The sequence below is a fragment of the Barbus barbus genome (genome assembly GCF_936440315.1).
Source record: "Barbus barbus genome assembly, chromosome: 47".
In the NCBI taxonomy this organism is placed as follows: Eukaryota; Metazoa; Chordata; class Actinopteri; order Cypriniformes; family Cyprinidae; genus Barbus; species Barbus barbus.
Window position 1 is genome coordinate 18197779 of NC_136725.1, and position 14472 is coordinate 18212250.

The window sequence follows — 14472 nt, forward strand, 5'->3', positions numbered from 1 at the left end:
ATTCTATGCAGTGGTTACTGTTCTGATAAACCCAATGTTTGTTAATGGCTTTTAATACAATTTTGTTTTTTATAAAGTTTGATTATACGCTACAATCATTTCATTGCAGGAGCAGTAAAGAGACTTGCATCCAATGGTCATCTATCTACATGTGTCCCGTAAGGAAATCTGCAAAGGAAAGTGTTCTCTTTTAACTGCAGAGGTCTCCCCATCCCCTCACACACCTTAACCAGCCCGTGGTTCCTTCCGACACAGAGCAGGAGGCGGAGGAGAGGACGGAGATCGTAGATGCGCATCCTAGTTGAAGTCAATGAGAACTTCTCTTCGGAGGAAACGGGCGTTTGTGAAGGAGCTTCAGGACGTTTGGATTTGCTTTTGATGCTCTCAACCGGTGATATCGCAACGTTCATGGTCAGAACAAAACAGAGAGACCATTTCAATGACTCAATGTGCTCGTTTTGAGGAGCAAAGGAGACGTTTCTGTAGGATTCTCAGTCCGGAGACGTGATGTTTGCCCTGCTCTTAGGTAAGTTTCCTCCTCGTGCTTGAGACAGTTATTTTTGCAGCTCCTGTCTTATGTGATCATTTGTAGAGATTTAGTCGAGTGGTAGACTCTGTAGTAGTTGATTTGGCTGGCTACATCGATAGTTTCTACTAATGTGACTTTTAGATCACAATTGGCAACAATAAGCGATCAGATTATGGCAAGCCGTTTTAACATTTTCTTTAAACGAATTACTATCTATTTGTATGGACCACTTAATTGAAGTATTCCAATATCTTATTTGCTAATATGCATTCTTGTAGTAATCTGTATATTTTTGATTAGCCCAGTTATTCAGCAATAGTATTTATTTCTATCCTGGGAACAAATTGTACCATTGAATTTTATGGGGGTCTGTGGTTAAAGATGCAAACTATTCTCTTCCGATTCTATTTCAGTTGTTAATGGATTCTTTTTAGGGTTTGTTTACTTATCATATGTAATGAAGTCAGAATAACTATTTTAACTAGCTTAATCTGATTATTAAATTCAAATGGAATTAAATGTTAAATTGGCATGCCATAACCAGGTCGGACTTCAATCGTCCATTGTGTGCTGTATTATTCAGGATCCGCATATGTATTAATTTATTAATGCCTTCCTGTCCATGAATTAAGTTATGCTTTCATGTGTTGTTTGTAAGTGGTCTTAGATATATGCTGCTCAGTCTTTTCATAAACTCTCTGCGTTGCATTATTTTAATTGATACAGTACTGAAAGAGAACTCATTTAAGGTGGAATTTGAAATTTAAAGTCAATTACTTTTACTTTTTCTTTATTTCTCCATATTTCTTATTGCAGTTGAGATGCAGATATTTAGTGTTTGAGTCTGACCACACGGATTGAAGTCACTTTTTTGGTTTGAAGCAGCATTAAAATGGCTCTGCACTTTTTTGTGTTAAATCAGGTCCCTTCTATCATTTTATGTTAAAATATGTGACAAAATCTGCCGTTTAAGCCCAAAAGCTGTTTAAATGTCAAAAGTCTTTTATCGTGCCTGTCAGCACCACTATGTTCGGTTACATTAAAATAGGCCAGTGATTCAAAGCCATCATTATAAATAAAGAAGTGAAATGTTGCTATTATCATTTCAGGGTATCTTACGTTTTCCTTTCAGTCCTCTGTAAAATGAATTGACCTACACACCTTTGCAAACACAGAGCAATCAAATCATTTGATGAATGTCTATTGTGGCAACTGTTTAGAATAGTTTTGCGGTGACTGAATATTGAATCTTAAAGAACTGTGACTCACCAACCGTATCTGGCACATTTTACCTCTTGGCCTATTTTACCTGACATCATCCTAGATATAACTAGATTTGCATGTCCTTAAGGAAATGGCAGTTCTTAGTTGCATGTCAGCTAAATAAAAGTGGTAAAGTGTTAGGAAAGCTTAGGTTTTAGGCTTTGTTTCTGTGTAAATGAGATGTCGCATCAGCCCTAAACTTTGCTGTTGTCATGACATTTATGTGTGTCTTATTTCCAGCTGCAGGAAAATAAATACATGAGCTTGAAGTTGTGTATAAGGCATTTTACTGGTAATGTGATATATTTGAGTGATTCTGGAGGATCAATGAGAAAAAATACAGACTCAATTTTATCCATTGGGAATCGATTGTGAATTGGTTGAGAGGTGTTTGGTGGTTGAAAATTAAAAGGGTTTGGTGTTGTTAGGTGAAAAACAGTTCAGAAGTGGATCATTTGCACTGTAAAACGCATGCAAAAATAGCGCTGCATGTGCTTTAAAACCACAACCTGTGTGCGTACTTCCACTGAAGTGTTGTGACTAGACAATAAGCGGCACAGAGAGATGCGAGGCGCTTGAGTCCTCAGACTCACGCACATACAAGAGCAAACGTCACTGCAATTATCATGATGAGCGCATTCATTAGTTGCTTTAAAACAACTGTGCTAGACAAGCCGTGCAAACAACACATATCACGACACCATCATCCACATCCCGCAGATACGCCAACACAACACAAGAGTAGCTATCTGTCTGCCTGTCTGTCTATCTAATGGCATTACATTTTCATTGGTTTGGGCTTTCTTCTGGAAATTATTGATCATTGTCTAATAGTAAAGAACATTTTCTTCCCTGTAGCAGCAATTATCACTACTGCAGTCCTAAATAGTTGTTTTGTTTGTTTGATTGTTTCTTCCCTCCCTGTTGCTCTAGTGGAAATACGCTCGTGAAGAGACAGCAATGGCTAGGTGATGCTCTTTAGGTTATATTCTAGAAGGGCTGAAGAGATTTTATATTATATTATATGATCCAGTTTTAAGATTTTTAACAAAATGTTCGATTTATACAAATTAGGCATGCACATTATATTGGTACCATGTCAATTATCCTTTTTTTTTTTTATAAATTTGTATTGTTTGATGTTGTGCATGCTCATTTCCACTGTTTTTGTATTTAGATGACTTTTGCCATCATGTAGTGTTCACTAAAATGAATGAATAAATAAAAATAATGCTAATAATATAACAACATTGTTAAATGTAATTATTAGCCAGTCGCAAAATGTAGCCTATGTCCATTTTTCACCAAAAAAAAATCATCATTTGTAACATTTAAATAAATTCAGTGTTTTATTTTTCATTTATTTTGACAAAATAGTATAAAATCTTAAAATCAGCCTGTTATTCATTTTTATTATCGACCATACAATAATTATTGCCTTTTCTGTATCAGCTGGAGTTTTAATATGGGTGCTTCCCTAATATAAACAAAAGCTTTTGCATTGCTTAAAATTTGTTGCAGCATCTCAAATAAAGAGTGCATTATGAAGCAGATCTTAGATCAGTCTATTTTTAGACGGATCTCCAGGGGCAGCAAAGTATCTGTCAAGTATAAAGATGACATGGGCATCTAGAACCAGAGGTCAGGAAGTGACGTCCTGCTGTGTGCTGGCTCCCTCCCTCTCTCTCTCACACTCATTCTTTCTCTCTCGTTCTCTCTCTGCCCTGTGAATGCTGCTGTCAAACAGACTTTAATAACAAAAGCTGTGTAGAATTCTGAAATATGGAGTATCTCCTTACTTGACCTCAGTGTCTCTAACCCTACCCTTGATGAGACCACGACCCATTCACTGCCAGCATCTGCCTTTACTTAAACAAATGCAGTGAGATAATAGGATCATTTGCGTGCTGTAAAAACAAACAAACAAAAAGTTTCTCCATCTCATAGTAAATGTTTTTCTCCCTAATATTTCATGGCAAAATAACATTAATTATTTAATAGTTTGTTTATAATTTATTCATTTATGCTTGCTAAATGGATGTCCCCGCATTACTTTTTCAGATACCATAAATACTGTATAGTGCCTTCCTTAATGAATCCATTTGTACAAAGAAACTCGATACACTTCCCACAGGATTATGAACCATAGTAAAGCGCCACCAACAAAAAGCAGTGCCTGATTAGCCTGTATGTGCGTGTTTTTGGATGGATCTGGTAATTTAGTAACTTAAGTCAGGAACTGTAGTGTGTTTTTTTCAGCACCTAACTCTAATTTAGCTCCTGATGATCCCAGCTTCACATGGACCATGTCAGCTGTGTGTGCGTGTTTGTCCCCACGGGGCCCCAGCACTGTCTTTAATTAGTAGAGCACATCACAGCAGGGCTGGCCCTCACTGAGAGTTGTGTCATTCCGTTCAGAGAAATCACAGTGACATCCTTTCTCCCACCAGACACACAGCACCAGCCACTTACCTCCTCTGTACACACACACACACACACACACAGTATAACATGCACAGACCCGTACACATGCTGGTATCAATCACACAGCTGTACATGTGCACAACACTTCCAGAAAACAGTCCAGCAGTGTGTGCTTTGTGGGTGAGTGTGTAATGGACTGTTTTGATGGGTGTCATGAAAGTGTGACATTGTACCTTGTCTTATTGACCGTATGACACCTTACCCTTGAAGAAAAACATGTGACTGATAGAAGCTAAAAAAAAAAATCAACATTGATCATAATAGGAAATGTTTCTCGAGCACCAATAGTAAGGATGCTGAAAATTCAGCTAATTTGTCATAGGAATAAATGGCATGTAACATATATTAAAATAATTAAAAAAAATATTTACATTTTTTTAATTACTTTTTTTCACAGTCTTACTGTTTTATGGTGTTTTTGATCAAATAAATGCAGCTTTCTTTAAAAATGTTTTAAATTATATTTATGTGTGTGTGTGTGTGTGTAAAGATAGATAGATAGATAGATAGATAGATAGATAGATAGATAGATAGATAGATAGATAGATAGATAGATAGATAGATAGATAGATAGATAGATAGATAGATAGATAGATAGATAGATAGATAATATTTTAGTGTAACATGTAGATATGTATTTTCAAAAATGTAGTCATGTGAGTTGGTGACATAAAAATGTTTTTGATCCATAGACCTTTAGAAATTTATGATTATGGTGTGGAATTTTTTTTATTATTATACACAATATATTTGATAATACCTTATTTGGATAGATAGATATCATGAGAGCATAGAGTGATCTTGTAACAGATGTTTTACCGCCCCTCTGCCTGTCCCTGTGCTTTTAGTGTATGTTGGTCATCATTGCTTTGAAGTGTCTCATGGCACAGGCCGCTCTGACCTACAAATCTCACAGCACTCAGAGACACGAGTGAAGAAAGCGGCCAGCAGATTGCAGAGGAGCGTTTCAGGCCCAGAGCTGGAATGATCTCCTTTACTCCTGGTTTTCCTGAGACACCGTGAAACGGTTTAGATTTACTGTAATCCAAACCACATGCTCTCACCTCACGCTTTCATTGTGGAAAAACCAAAGTATTTCTTTCAAAAATATGTGTGGGAGGTTTGCATTTCAGCGTTAACTCTGGATTTATAGGCGGCACGGCGGGATGATGTTACCTGAGGCTCTGGCAATGATTTGCGGGGTGTTTTTTGAGAAATCACTTCTGAAACTCTTTTAAGTTTATCTGTATCTGTTGTTTGATTTTTTTGTCTTTTACTTTTGACCACCCTGAAGATGAATTTGTCCATTTGGATATTTCTGTAAGAGTCATTTTTCTTTAAAAAAGGGAGGAAAGACAAGGACTAGTATGGAATATTATTTTTTCGAAGCTTTTAGTGCCAAGAATGAAAACTGAAATCACACCCCTCCTCCAGGATTACAAACGATTCCCTCTAAACATTTATTAACTCTGCTGTCCAGTGAAACGAGTCCCTTTGATAAATGAGAAAAACCTTTTAATATGATAAGCCAGACAAACAAAGAGTGATGGATGTGTTTAAATGTATTAATTAAACTTTACTTACAATTTAGTGTCTATGAATAACATCTGATGTCAGTTAATGCTGAATTTTATTTTAATATTGCAGTAATGTAGAGTGGAAACCTGGCAGGCCAGTGGCTGGAGGGTGCGAAAGCAGAAATGTGAAGCTTTATGATTTTTTTCTTTTTAAAAGCATGTTTTTTTGAGCTGTCTAAATATTTGTTTTCTCCGTGGACAAACTTTTGGTTATGCATTTCTGACACATAACATTGTAGTTGGCACACATGCTGGAAGAAGCTAATGAGGTTTTCTCCTTCTCTCCCTATTGTTTTTGCAGAACATATGGCACCAGCACTTCTGTTTTTTTACGAGTCGTTAGACATAACTTCTTAATGAAATTGAGCCGTTCCACTGCATTGCACATGTGTGCATTTTTTCGCTCTCTAATTGCTCCTGTTGCATCCATGCTTTCTGTTCACCTACAGAAACAAAAGCAGCAGCAGTTTTTGCCATCTCACATCACTCAATCCTTCATGGCTAATACCTCCAGGAGGAACACCCACAGACAGCATTCTGATTGTGGTGCAGGATTCAAGATGTATTTAATATTAGGCGTCCCTGGACATAATACAGCACAGAAAACCCTGGGAAAATGCTAGTTCATTTGATATATTGCTTTTGGGATTTGCCACTCTTTAATGATATATAACATGAGACTTAAGGGAAACTGTAGTGGAAAGACAGATGGAATGGGATTAGAATACGGCGCAGACGAAACCCATTGCTGCATCTCATTTCGCGTCCTGAATAGTATGCAAGATTAAAATGAGTGCATCTTAAATCATTGCATGCTAAGAAATTAGGGCTGGGTGATTTGGCCAAAAATATTATCATAATATTTTTTTCCATATCACACCATACAATATTGATATTTATCACAAAATTCAGTAATGATTAATGGATTAATGGAAATGCTTTGCACATGTTTGTTAAGGCTTCAGAATAAATGTAAACATAACTTGTTTGAGTAGCTACCTCTAATTTAGTGGATTTTATTTTATGATTTAATACACATTTATAATCAAATATGGTATGAAATTAATTAATAAACATGTAACAATTTAATAAAATGTAATCAAATGAAAATAAACCAATTAAGTTACAACAAAACATTGAATTGTTTATATTTTGTCAAGTAAGATGCAAATACTTTTTCTTTCCTGCATTTGAATTTTTCTGGATTCTGTTCTTTCTATTTTAATTTGTCTAGACTGTTTTAATGGTTAAATTTTTTTTTTTCCATCAAAAAGCATGTCTAATTAATTCAAATCATGAAAATGACAATATTAAATAGTTTATTAAAAGTATAACATAAATAACATTTTTAACGCCCTATGAAATATGTTTTATTTTATCTCAAATTCAGGTTTATTTTTTTACCAAATTCTGTTTTCCATAAATTTTCTGGATTGCATTTTAATTATTTCATTAAATATTATCAATCAAAAGCATCTCTAGTATATCTCTCTCTATATATTATTATTATTATTATTATTATATATGTATTTTATTTATTTCTGTTTTTCCAGAAATACTCTGTTGTGCATTTTTCTGCTAAATAAATTCTGGTAAATAATTATTTTTTTTGGTAAATATTCCTTTAAAAATAATGCTTGAATAATAATTTTATCAGCAACAGTACTATCATTATTACATTAAGTAATATTTCTGTCACGGTTTCTTCAAGTTAAACCAAACTTTTATTTTGAAGAGTGGCTGTGAAAACCTTTAGGTTTCTGTTTGTATATGACATGATGATAATTTTACTCAAAAGAAACTAAAATGCTGATGAAGTGACTCTGAAGTAAAAGCTAAAAACACCGTATGCGTGTAGTAAATAAAACAACACAGCTGCGTTATTCAGTCAGATACGCAGGATTCATATTTAAATGGCATTTTTGCGTATAATATTCACAGATACTAATCCATATCGCATATTGATTTAAGTGTACTGACCTTCCCTTCACATTATTTCGCATTATACAGTATATTCCGTGATTCCGTCCACATTTTCCACATTACGGAAAACATAGGGCCCTACTCATTCACGCAGAACTTGTAAATTTATCAGCGACATGCCTAATGACCGACTGACTGGCCTTTGTCATGTTTAGTTTTGCTGTGTGATAGGCTGTTTGAATAATCCATATTAAGTAAGCTTACCATCATCGACATACATTTTATCGCTACCTCGATATGAGTCATGTAAGAAATAGTATTCTAAAAAACATAACGGGTTGAATTCACACAGTTTCCACTTCTAAACTGCAGTATTAGCATGTAAGTGGACCGCTGAAGGGCCTTCCTGAAATAACCTGAGTCTCTAGTCAATAAAATTAGGATCAGCCTCCCCAGCCCTCAGGAGCTGACACCTTCCTCCTATTGTTAGTTAAATACTGAGGGCTTTGTGTGTGTGCTGTGAAAAGCAGTATTTTAAAAGGACTGTCTGGTGTTATTTGCGGTACGGAGGAGGACGAGTCAATACAGGTGCTGCCGCGGCCGCGTGTCGGGCTGCTGTTTCCTGCTGCGTCTATTCTGAGCAGCTTTACCTTGGCGTTCATGCGGTGTGACAGCCTAACTGCAGTGCACGTCCCTGCTGGAACAGATGAAAGGCGAAGGTCTCGCTTAGATGCCCGGTCTTCCTCAGCGTGAGACGAAATCTGGCATTTAAAAAGAGGCATGCCATTTACAGCGTCCAGCAGCAGAGGAAAAACAAGATCCTAAGAGAAATCTGGCATGGGATAAAGGTTATGTTGATAATGTCATTTTTGTTTGATTTTATTATTTATTGACTCCTTTTTGAATTTCTAATAGAAATACATCGTTTTGTTGGCCCTGAGGAATAAGGTGGTTTAAAGGGATATTTCACTTGAAAAAAAAGAAACAGAGATAAATCTGCCATCATTTATTCACTTTCAAGTTGTTCCAAACCTGTATGATGTTAATTCTTCTGGGGGAAAATAAAATGAGAAGTTTAGTAATATGTTGACACAGTTCTTTTCAGTGTGCCCCAAAAACACCACTCAAGTAATTGTAAGTAAATGTAGTCAATGTGTTGTATTTAAAGTCATATGAAAATACCTGGAATAGTAATGATAGTAATTATTAACTAAAACTAAAACATTTAAAATAAATGTTAATAATTGTTCAATTAAAAAACTTATTTTATTTCAGTTGCCATGGAGACATTGCTTATTTTTATTTAGTTTAACTTTATGTACTAAAATATCATCAAATAATAAAGCTGAAAATATAAAAATAAAAACTATTCCTACTGCAGTGATACTAAAATAACAAGAAATTGTAGCTGTTACTGATAATCATTCACATTTTTATTCACATTCATGAATATTCAAATCCTATGAAAAAATGTGCTATGGCAGAGGGGGGTTTTCATTCATTTTCATTTATTTATCAAAAGTTTTCATTTATTATTATTATTTTTTATTTCCTCACTCAAATCTACTGTATGATTTGAAATACTGCACACACACATATTAGTTTTATGGCATTTTATGGTGCATTTTTGCATTGACACCCTCTGGTTAAGCCTGGAATACACTACGCAATTTTTGCCCCGATTTTATAGTCTGAACAAGTTGATGCTAGTTTAGGAAAGTCAGTCTGCAGATTACAGCTGACAGATTCCACAGAAAATCACGTAGTGTATGATGGTCACAGATTTCAGACTTTGATTCTATCCAGTCGGAGAATACCAAACATGTTTGATATTTTCAGACGATTTTAGAACACATATATTTTCATTTGTCATGCGTCTCTGAGCAACAGGGCGTACGTTTCTGCGTGAGTTCGTTGTGATCGGAACAACTTTAAAGTCTGGTAGTGTATGATCTTCAGTCGTGTAGTGTATGATGCCCAGTTTTCCTTTGTCACTATTTACAAAGTCGGTAAGTGTATAAGTGTCCTAGTTTTTTAAAAATCTGTTCATATTTTAAAAGTCGTGTAGTGTATACCAGCCTTTAGTATTCAATTGCAATGTAGAGTAGCTGGAACATACAGTATGAACCTACTGCCAAACAGCTCCTTTTATGTTTAGCAAAAAAAGAACGACACAAGAATGAACAAATAATGACTATTGCTTTAATCACTGGAAAACATAATAGCTGTGGTCTTTTCTGGAGTCACAATAACAAGAAATCCATCGAAGCGAGCAGGGCGGTATGGAATAACAAGGGTCTTCCATCGGCTGAACGTCTCTTGATTAAACAAACATTACTCATGTCAACAGCGTATGTCTCTTTCTCTCTCTCCATTGACCTCTCCTCTGTACTGCTCCTGTGACTTTGACTAATGCTGAAACCAGGGCAGAGTTTCCACAGCCTCCACTTAATGAGCTAATTAAGTCCGTGGCTTGCGGTTTTAAAGTAGCTGTTGGTAGGCAAAGGAAATATCAGCAAACATGCCGACTTTAGGTTTGCATGGAAGAGCATCCCTGACATTACATGGGCGGCACAGACCTCTCTCAGCGAGAGAAAAAGAGATTTATATAAGACATTTATGAAGACTGTATTACTGAATGGCTAATAATTCAAATTTGCCATCACGAGAGTTAATTAAATTTTAAAATATATTACAATAGAAAACAGCTATTTAAAATGTTAATTATACTTAGGGCCAGTTTTACTAACAGCTTGCACCAGCGCAAACAGTCTTTTGGTGTTAAAATAGTACTCTAAAATAGTACTAAAGACACGCAGTGATGAATTAGCGTTGAATTGGCGTGGACACAGTTATATTTGCAACTTAATATAACTTAATGAATATGCATTTGCAGGAGTTTCCCTTTCAGACGCAAAATAGACGAAAATAATCAGATGAAATAAATCAAGCACGAGTCACGCAATACCAAGTCTATCAAAACTTGATTTTTTGGCCTCCGGTTCTTTTCAACGCACTGTGGCTTCTTTATTTCTTTATTTGCGACTACGCTAATTTGCGCTGTGCTTGGTATATTGCGTTGGTCGATATGTAAATGAGATGTTGTGCCTGTGTTCTTTAATTTGTGCGTTGTTATTAAATCGCCCGCAGAAATTTCCACACCCATCGGCGCTGTTTTGGAATTGCGCTCCATGTTTAGTAAAACTGGCCCTTAGGGCTTTTACAGTATTTTAAATCAAATAAATGCAGCCTTGGCATGCATAAGAGAAATATAAATAAATTAAAACTTTTTAATCGTAGTGCAAGTGGACCAGACTTTATACGAGTAGTCAAAAGCATGACTGTGTGAGACTAGAACGAGTGAAAGAACAGCATTAGCACATCTCAGCATTTATCTGTCTATTGCACAGATTATTAATGATGATTGTTTTAATCTAGTTTGTCAGTGCTGTGTCTGCAGAAAGACTTAAACAGTAACTCTAAAAATAAAATAACAGTTGAAATGTGTCCTCAGGGGAAGTTTGTGTCTTCTCCTCATTAACGTGCGAGGATCTACATGACACGGGAGATTTTGACCAACTTTGACGGCGTCGTCCGATCTCGTCTGACTCATGTGAGATGAGTGATGCATGAGGGGTCTGTTGATAATGAGTCTGCATTCTTTGCTGTCATGGATCAGCATTAGAAAGATCCGAGATGACCTTGCGTTATGCAAACACGGGACACCTCACTCTTCATAAGGGGAATGACTGTATAGATTCTACGTGCATCGTCGAGTACGTGAGCGGAAAGCTAGCTGGAGGGAACGACTGTGTGTGTGTGACTGCTCATCCCTTGCTGTGAATGTATGAGAGACCGATGTCAAGGTTAGCTGACATGAAGGCACAGTGCATTCTGCCGTCAGCGTGTGATCTTCAGAAAAGGAGAGGAAGAAAGGGGCTGTGTGTGCAATGGAATACTAGGCTTCTGCTCACTGCATACTACACAGTATATACTATATACTTTCTATTACTTTAAGTTAGCACATTAAACCATATGTACAGGGTCCAAATGAATGAATTAATTAATTCATTTTTTGGCACACATGCCAATATCAAATTAACTAAGAAAAATTACTGCGGTAAGTATTCCTTACCAGCAGTGCTTTCATTTAGTTTTTTTTTTAATGATGTTATCTATTTTTATATTTTATTTTATTTTATGAAAATTCTGTCATCATTTACTCACCCTTATGCTGTTCCTAACTTGCATGACTTACTTTCTTCTGCTGAACACTAACTATTAAGAAATGCTGAGATTTTGCAAAATTTTAATAACCAGTTTTGGTTCCCATTGACTTCCATAGTGTACAGTGGAAGTCAATGGGAACCGAAATTGTCTAGTTACAAATATTCTTTAAAATATTTTCTTTTGTGTTCCAGAAGTCATACAGGTTTGGAACTGCATAAGGGTGATGACAGAATTGTCATTTTTTTGGTGGACTATCCCTTTAAGACACATACACTGAAATTCAGATAAACATTCTAAAAATTAGATTGACACCATTTATGATGTTACCATTCCTAATAAAGCTAATGGTTGACTGGTAACTCAAGTTATACATATTATATACTAAACAAAGCCAATTTTTGTCATATTTGCTGCTTGCCGAGTGTTAATTTTGGAACCCTAGTGTGTATTATGCAACACAATTTCCAACAATTTACTACATAACATCATCATATTGCATGTTTAATTCAGCAAGTTGCATCTAATTAATCTCAGTAATAGCTTTAAATATTCTGCTTTTTAATTTAAGTTTTTTTTTTTTGTAAAATTGCAGCTTTTAGCAGTCTAATCTAATAATGAGTCCAAAGGTTGCATAATACTTCTGATTTATTCATCATATTTGGAATGGAAGGTCATGTTGAGTGCAGTGCTTTGTGAGATTTAATATAATACTGTGCAATATGCTTTTTATAGCTACTAAACGTTGAACATCTGAATAACAGAATAAAAGAATAACAAAAAATCCACACAGTGTACATATTGCATACTGCAGAAATAGTAAGAGTAGTTTTGTAGGACTGAACAGGCAGAGAGAAGTGAGTCTTGCCTTTTTTGGAGTGAGAATATTTGATTTCCTTTCATTATCTGCCAAATTGCCGCTGTCTTCTCTTCTAAGTAGAGCCAGGTGTTTGGCAGGCTTGCCTCTTTCTCTTCCACTTTCCTTCACCTTCCTGTCAGGCTACCTGGCTTCCCGCCTCTCTGCAGTACTCTGGCTCAGCTGGAGAGGTTCGTCTCAGAGGACATCACATCAAACCCCTCCCCTCGCTCTGTTATATTACAGCATGTCATGTTCCCCATTTAAATGTCAATTGGACTAAAGATGCCATCACTGCAGCATGATCACATCCTCTGTCCGTGACACTTTTATGAGAGATAGAGTGAGACCGTAATCACAGGATGCACACCCACTCTTACTGTCCTGTGTGAGCGAATGAAAATAAATCCAGGTTATATTTCATTCTAAAATCAGAATTAAGAAAATTAAGCCTGTTTTAGAACCTTTAATATGCTCTTCATTACAAGATGCACATTTTATGCATATATTTTTATGATAGTTTAGTCACAAATTCTCATTACCATAATGCATCTGAGTTTTTTATTGTTAGTGTTAGTGTTTTCAATATTGATTATGATAATATACATTTTTTTAAATAATTTGAAAAATATATATTTAAAAATATTTATATTAGTCCAGGTGATATGTGAAAATAATGTTCACTTTTTCATAAAAGCATGAAACTTGGTACACTTGTATAGTTTGCAGCCCTAAACATTTTCAGAAATGGAGCCATTGCAAAAACACCCCGTGGTTGCCATGGCAACCATTCTACATTCCGCCATAACAAAATGATGTATTTTGTGTCATATCTCCTGAACCAAACATGATAACACAAAAAAAGGTGATGTCTACCCCTATGTTTTGATGGTCAAGGATTACAATGATACCATATACAGCAACATAAACTGTTCAGGTGTAGAGTTAATGGTGAAATGTGACCCTGGACCACAAAACCAGTCTTAAGTCGCTGGGGTATATTTTTAGCAATAGCCAAAAATACATTGTATGGGTCAAAATTATCCATTTTTCTTTTATGCCAAAAATCATTAGTATATTAAGTAAAGATCATGTTCCATGAAGATATTTAGTGAATTTACTACCGTAAATATATCAAAATTTAATTTTGGTCAGTAATATGCATTGGTAAGAACTTTATTTATATAACTTTAAAGGTGATTTTCTCAGTATTTAGATTTTTTTGCTCCCTCAGATTACAGATTTTCAAATAATTGTATCTTGGCCAAATATTGCCGATCCTAACAAACCACAAACCAATGGAAAGCATATTTATTCAGCTTTCAGATGATGTAGAAATCTCAATTTTGAAAAATTGACACTTATGACTGGTTTTGTGGTCCAGGGTCACAAATCAGCAATTTGAGAAGGAAATAACAGTATCTGAGCATCACAGTATCACAGCATTTACAAGTCCATATTATGGCTATTCATTTTTTATTTATTTGATAATTAACTAATATTTTATTCAACAGTACAATAAAAGATTATTTTAATTAATTAATTATTAATTCGTTAAATTTATATAGCGCTTTTTTGAGTACTCAAAGTGCTTTACATGGAAGGCGAAATCT

The 14472-nt window shown here is 35.4% G+C and overlaps 1 protein-coding gene across 1 annotated transcript in view; it reads left to right on the forward strand.

The window, feature by feature from the left end:
* The first annotated feature begins 248 nt into the window (after positions 1-248).
* clmpa (CXADR like membrane protein a) overlaps positions 249-14472 on the forward strand; it is a 57850-nt gene continuing 43626 nt past the window's right edge. Inside the window, exon 1 of the mRNA XM_079410430.1 lies at positions 249-526. Within this exon, the coding sequence (XP_079266556.1) occupies positions 508-526 (19 nt within the window). The 5' untranslated portion in view covers positions 249-507. The remainder of the gene's footprint in view (positions 527-14472) is intronic.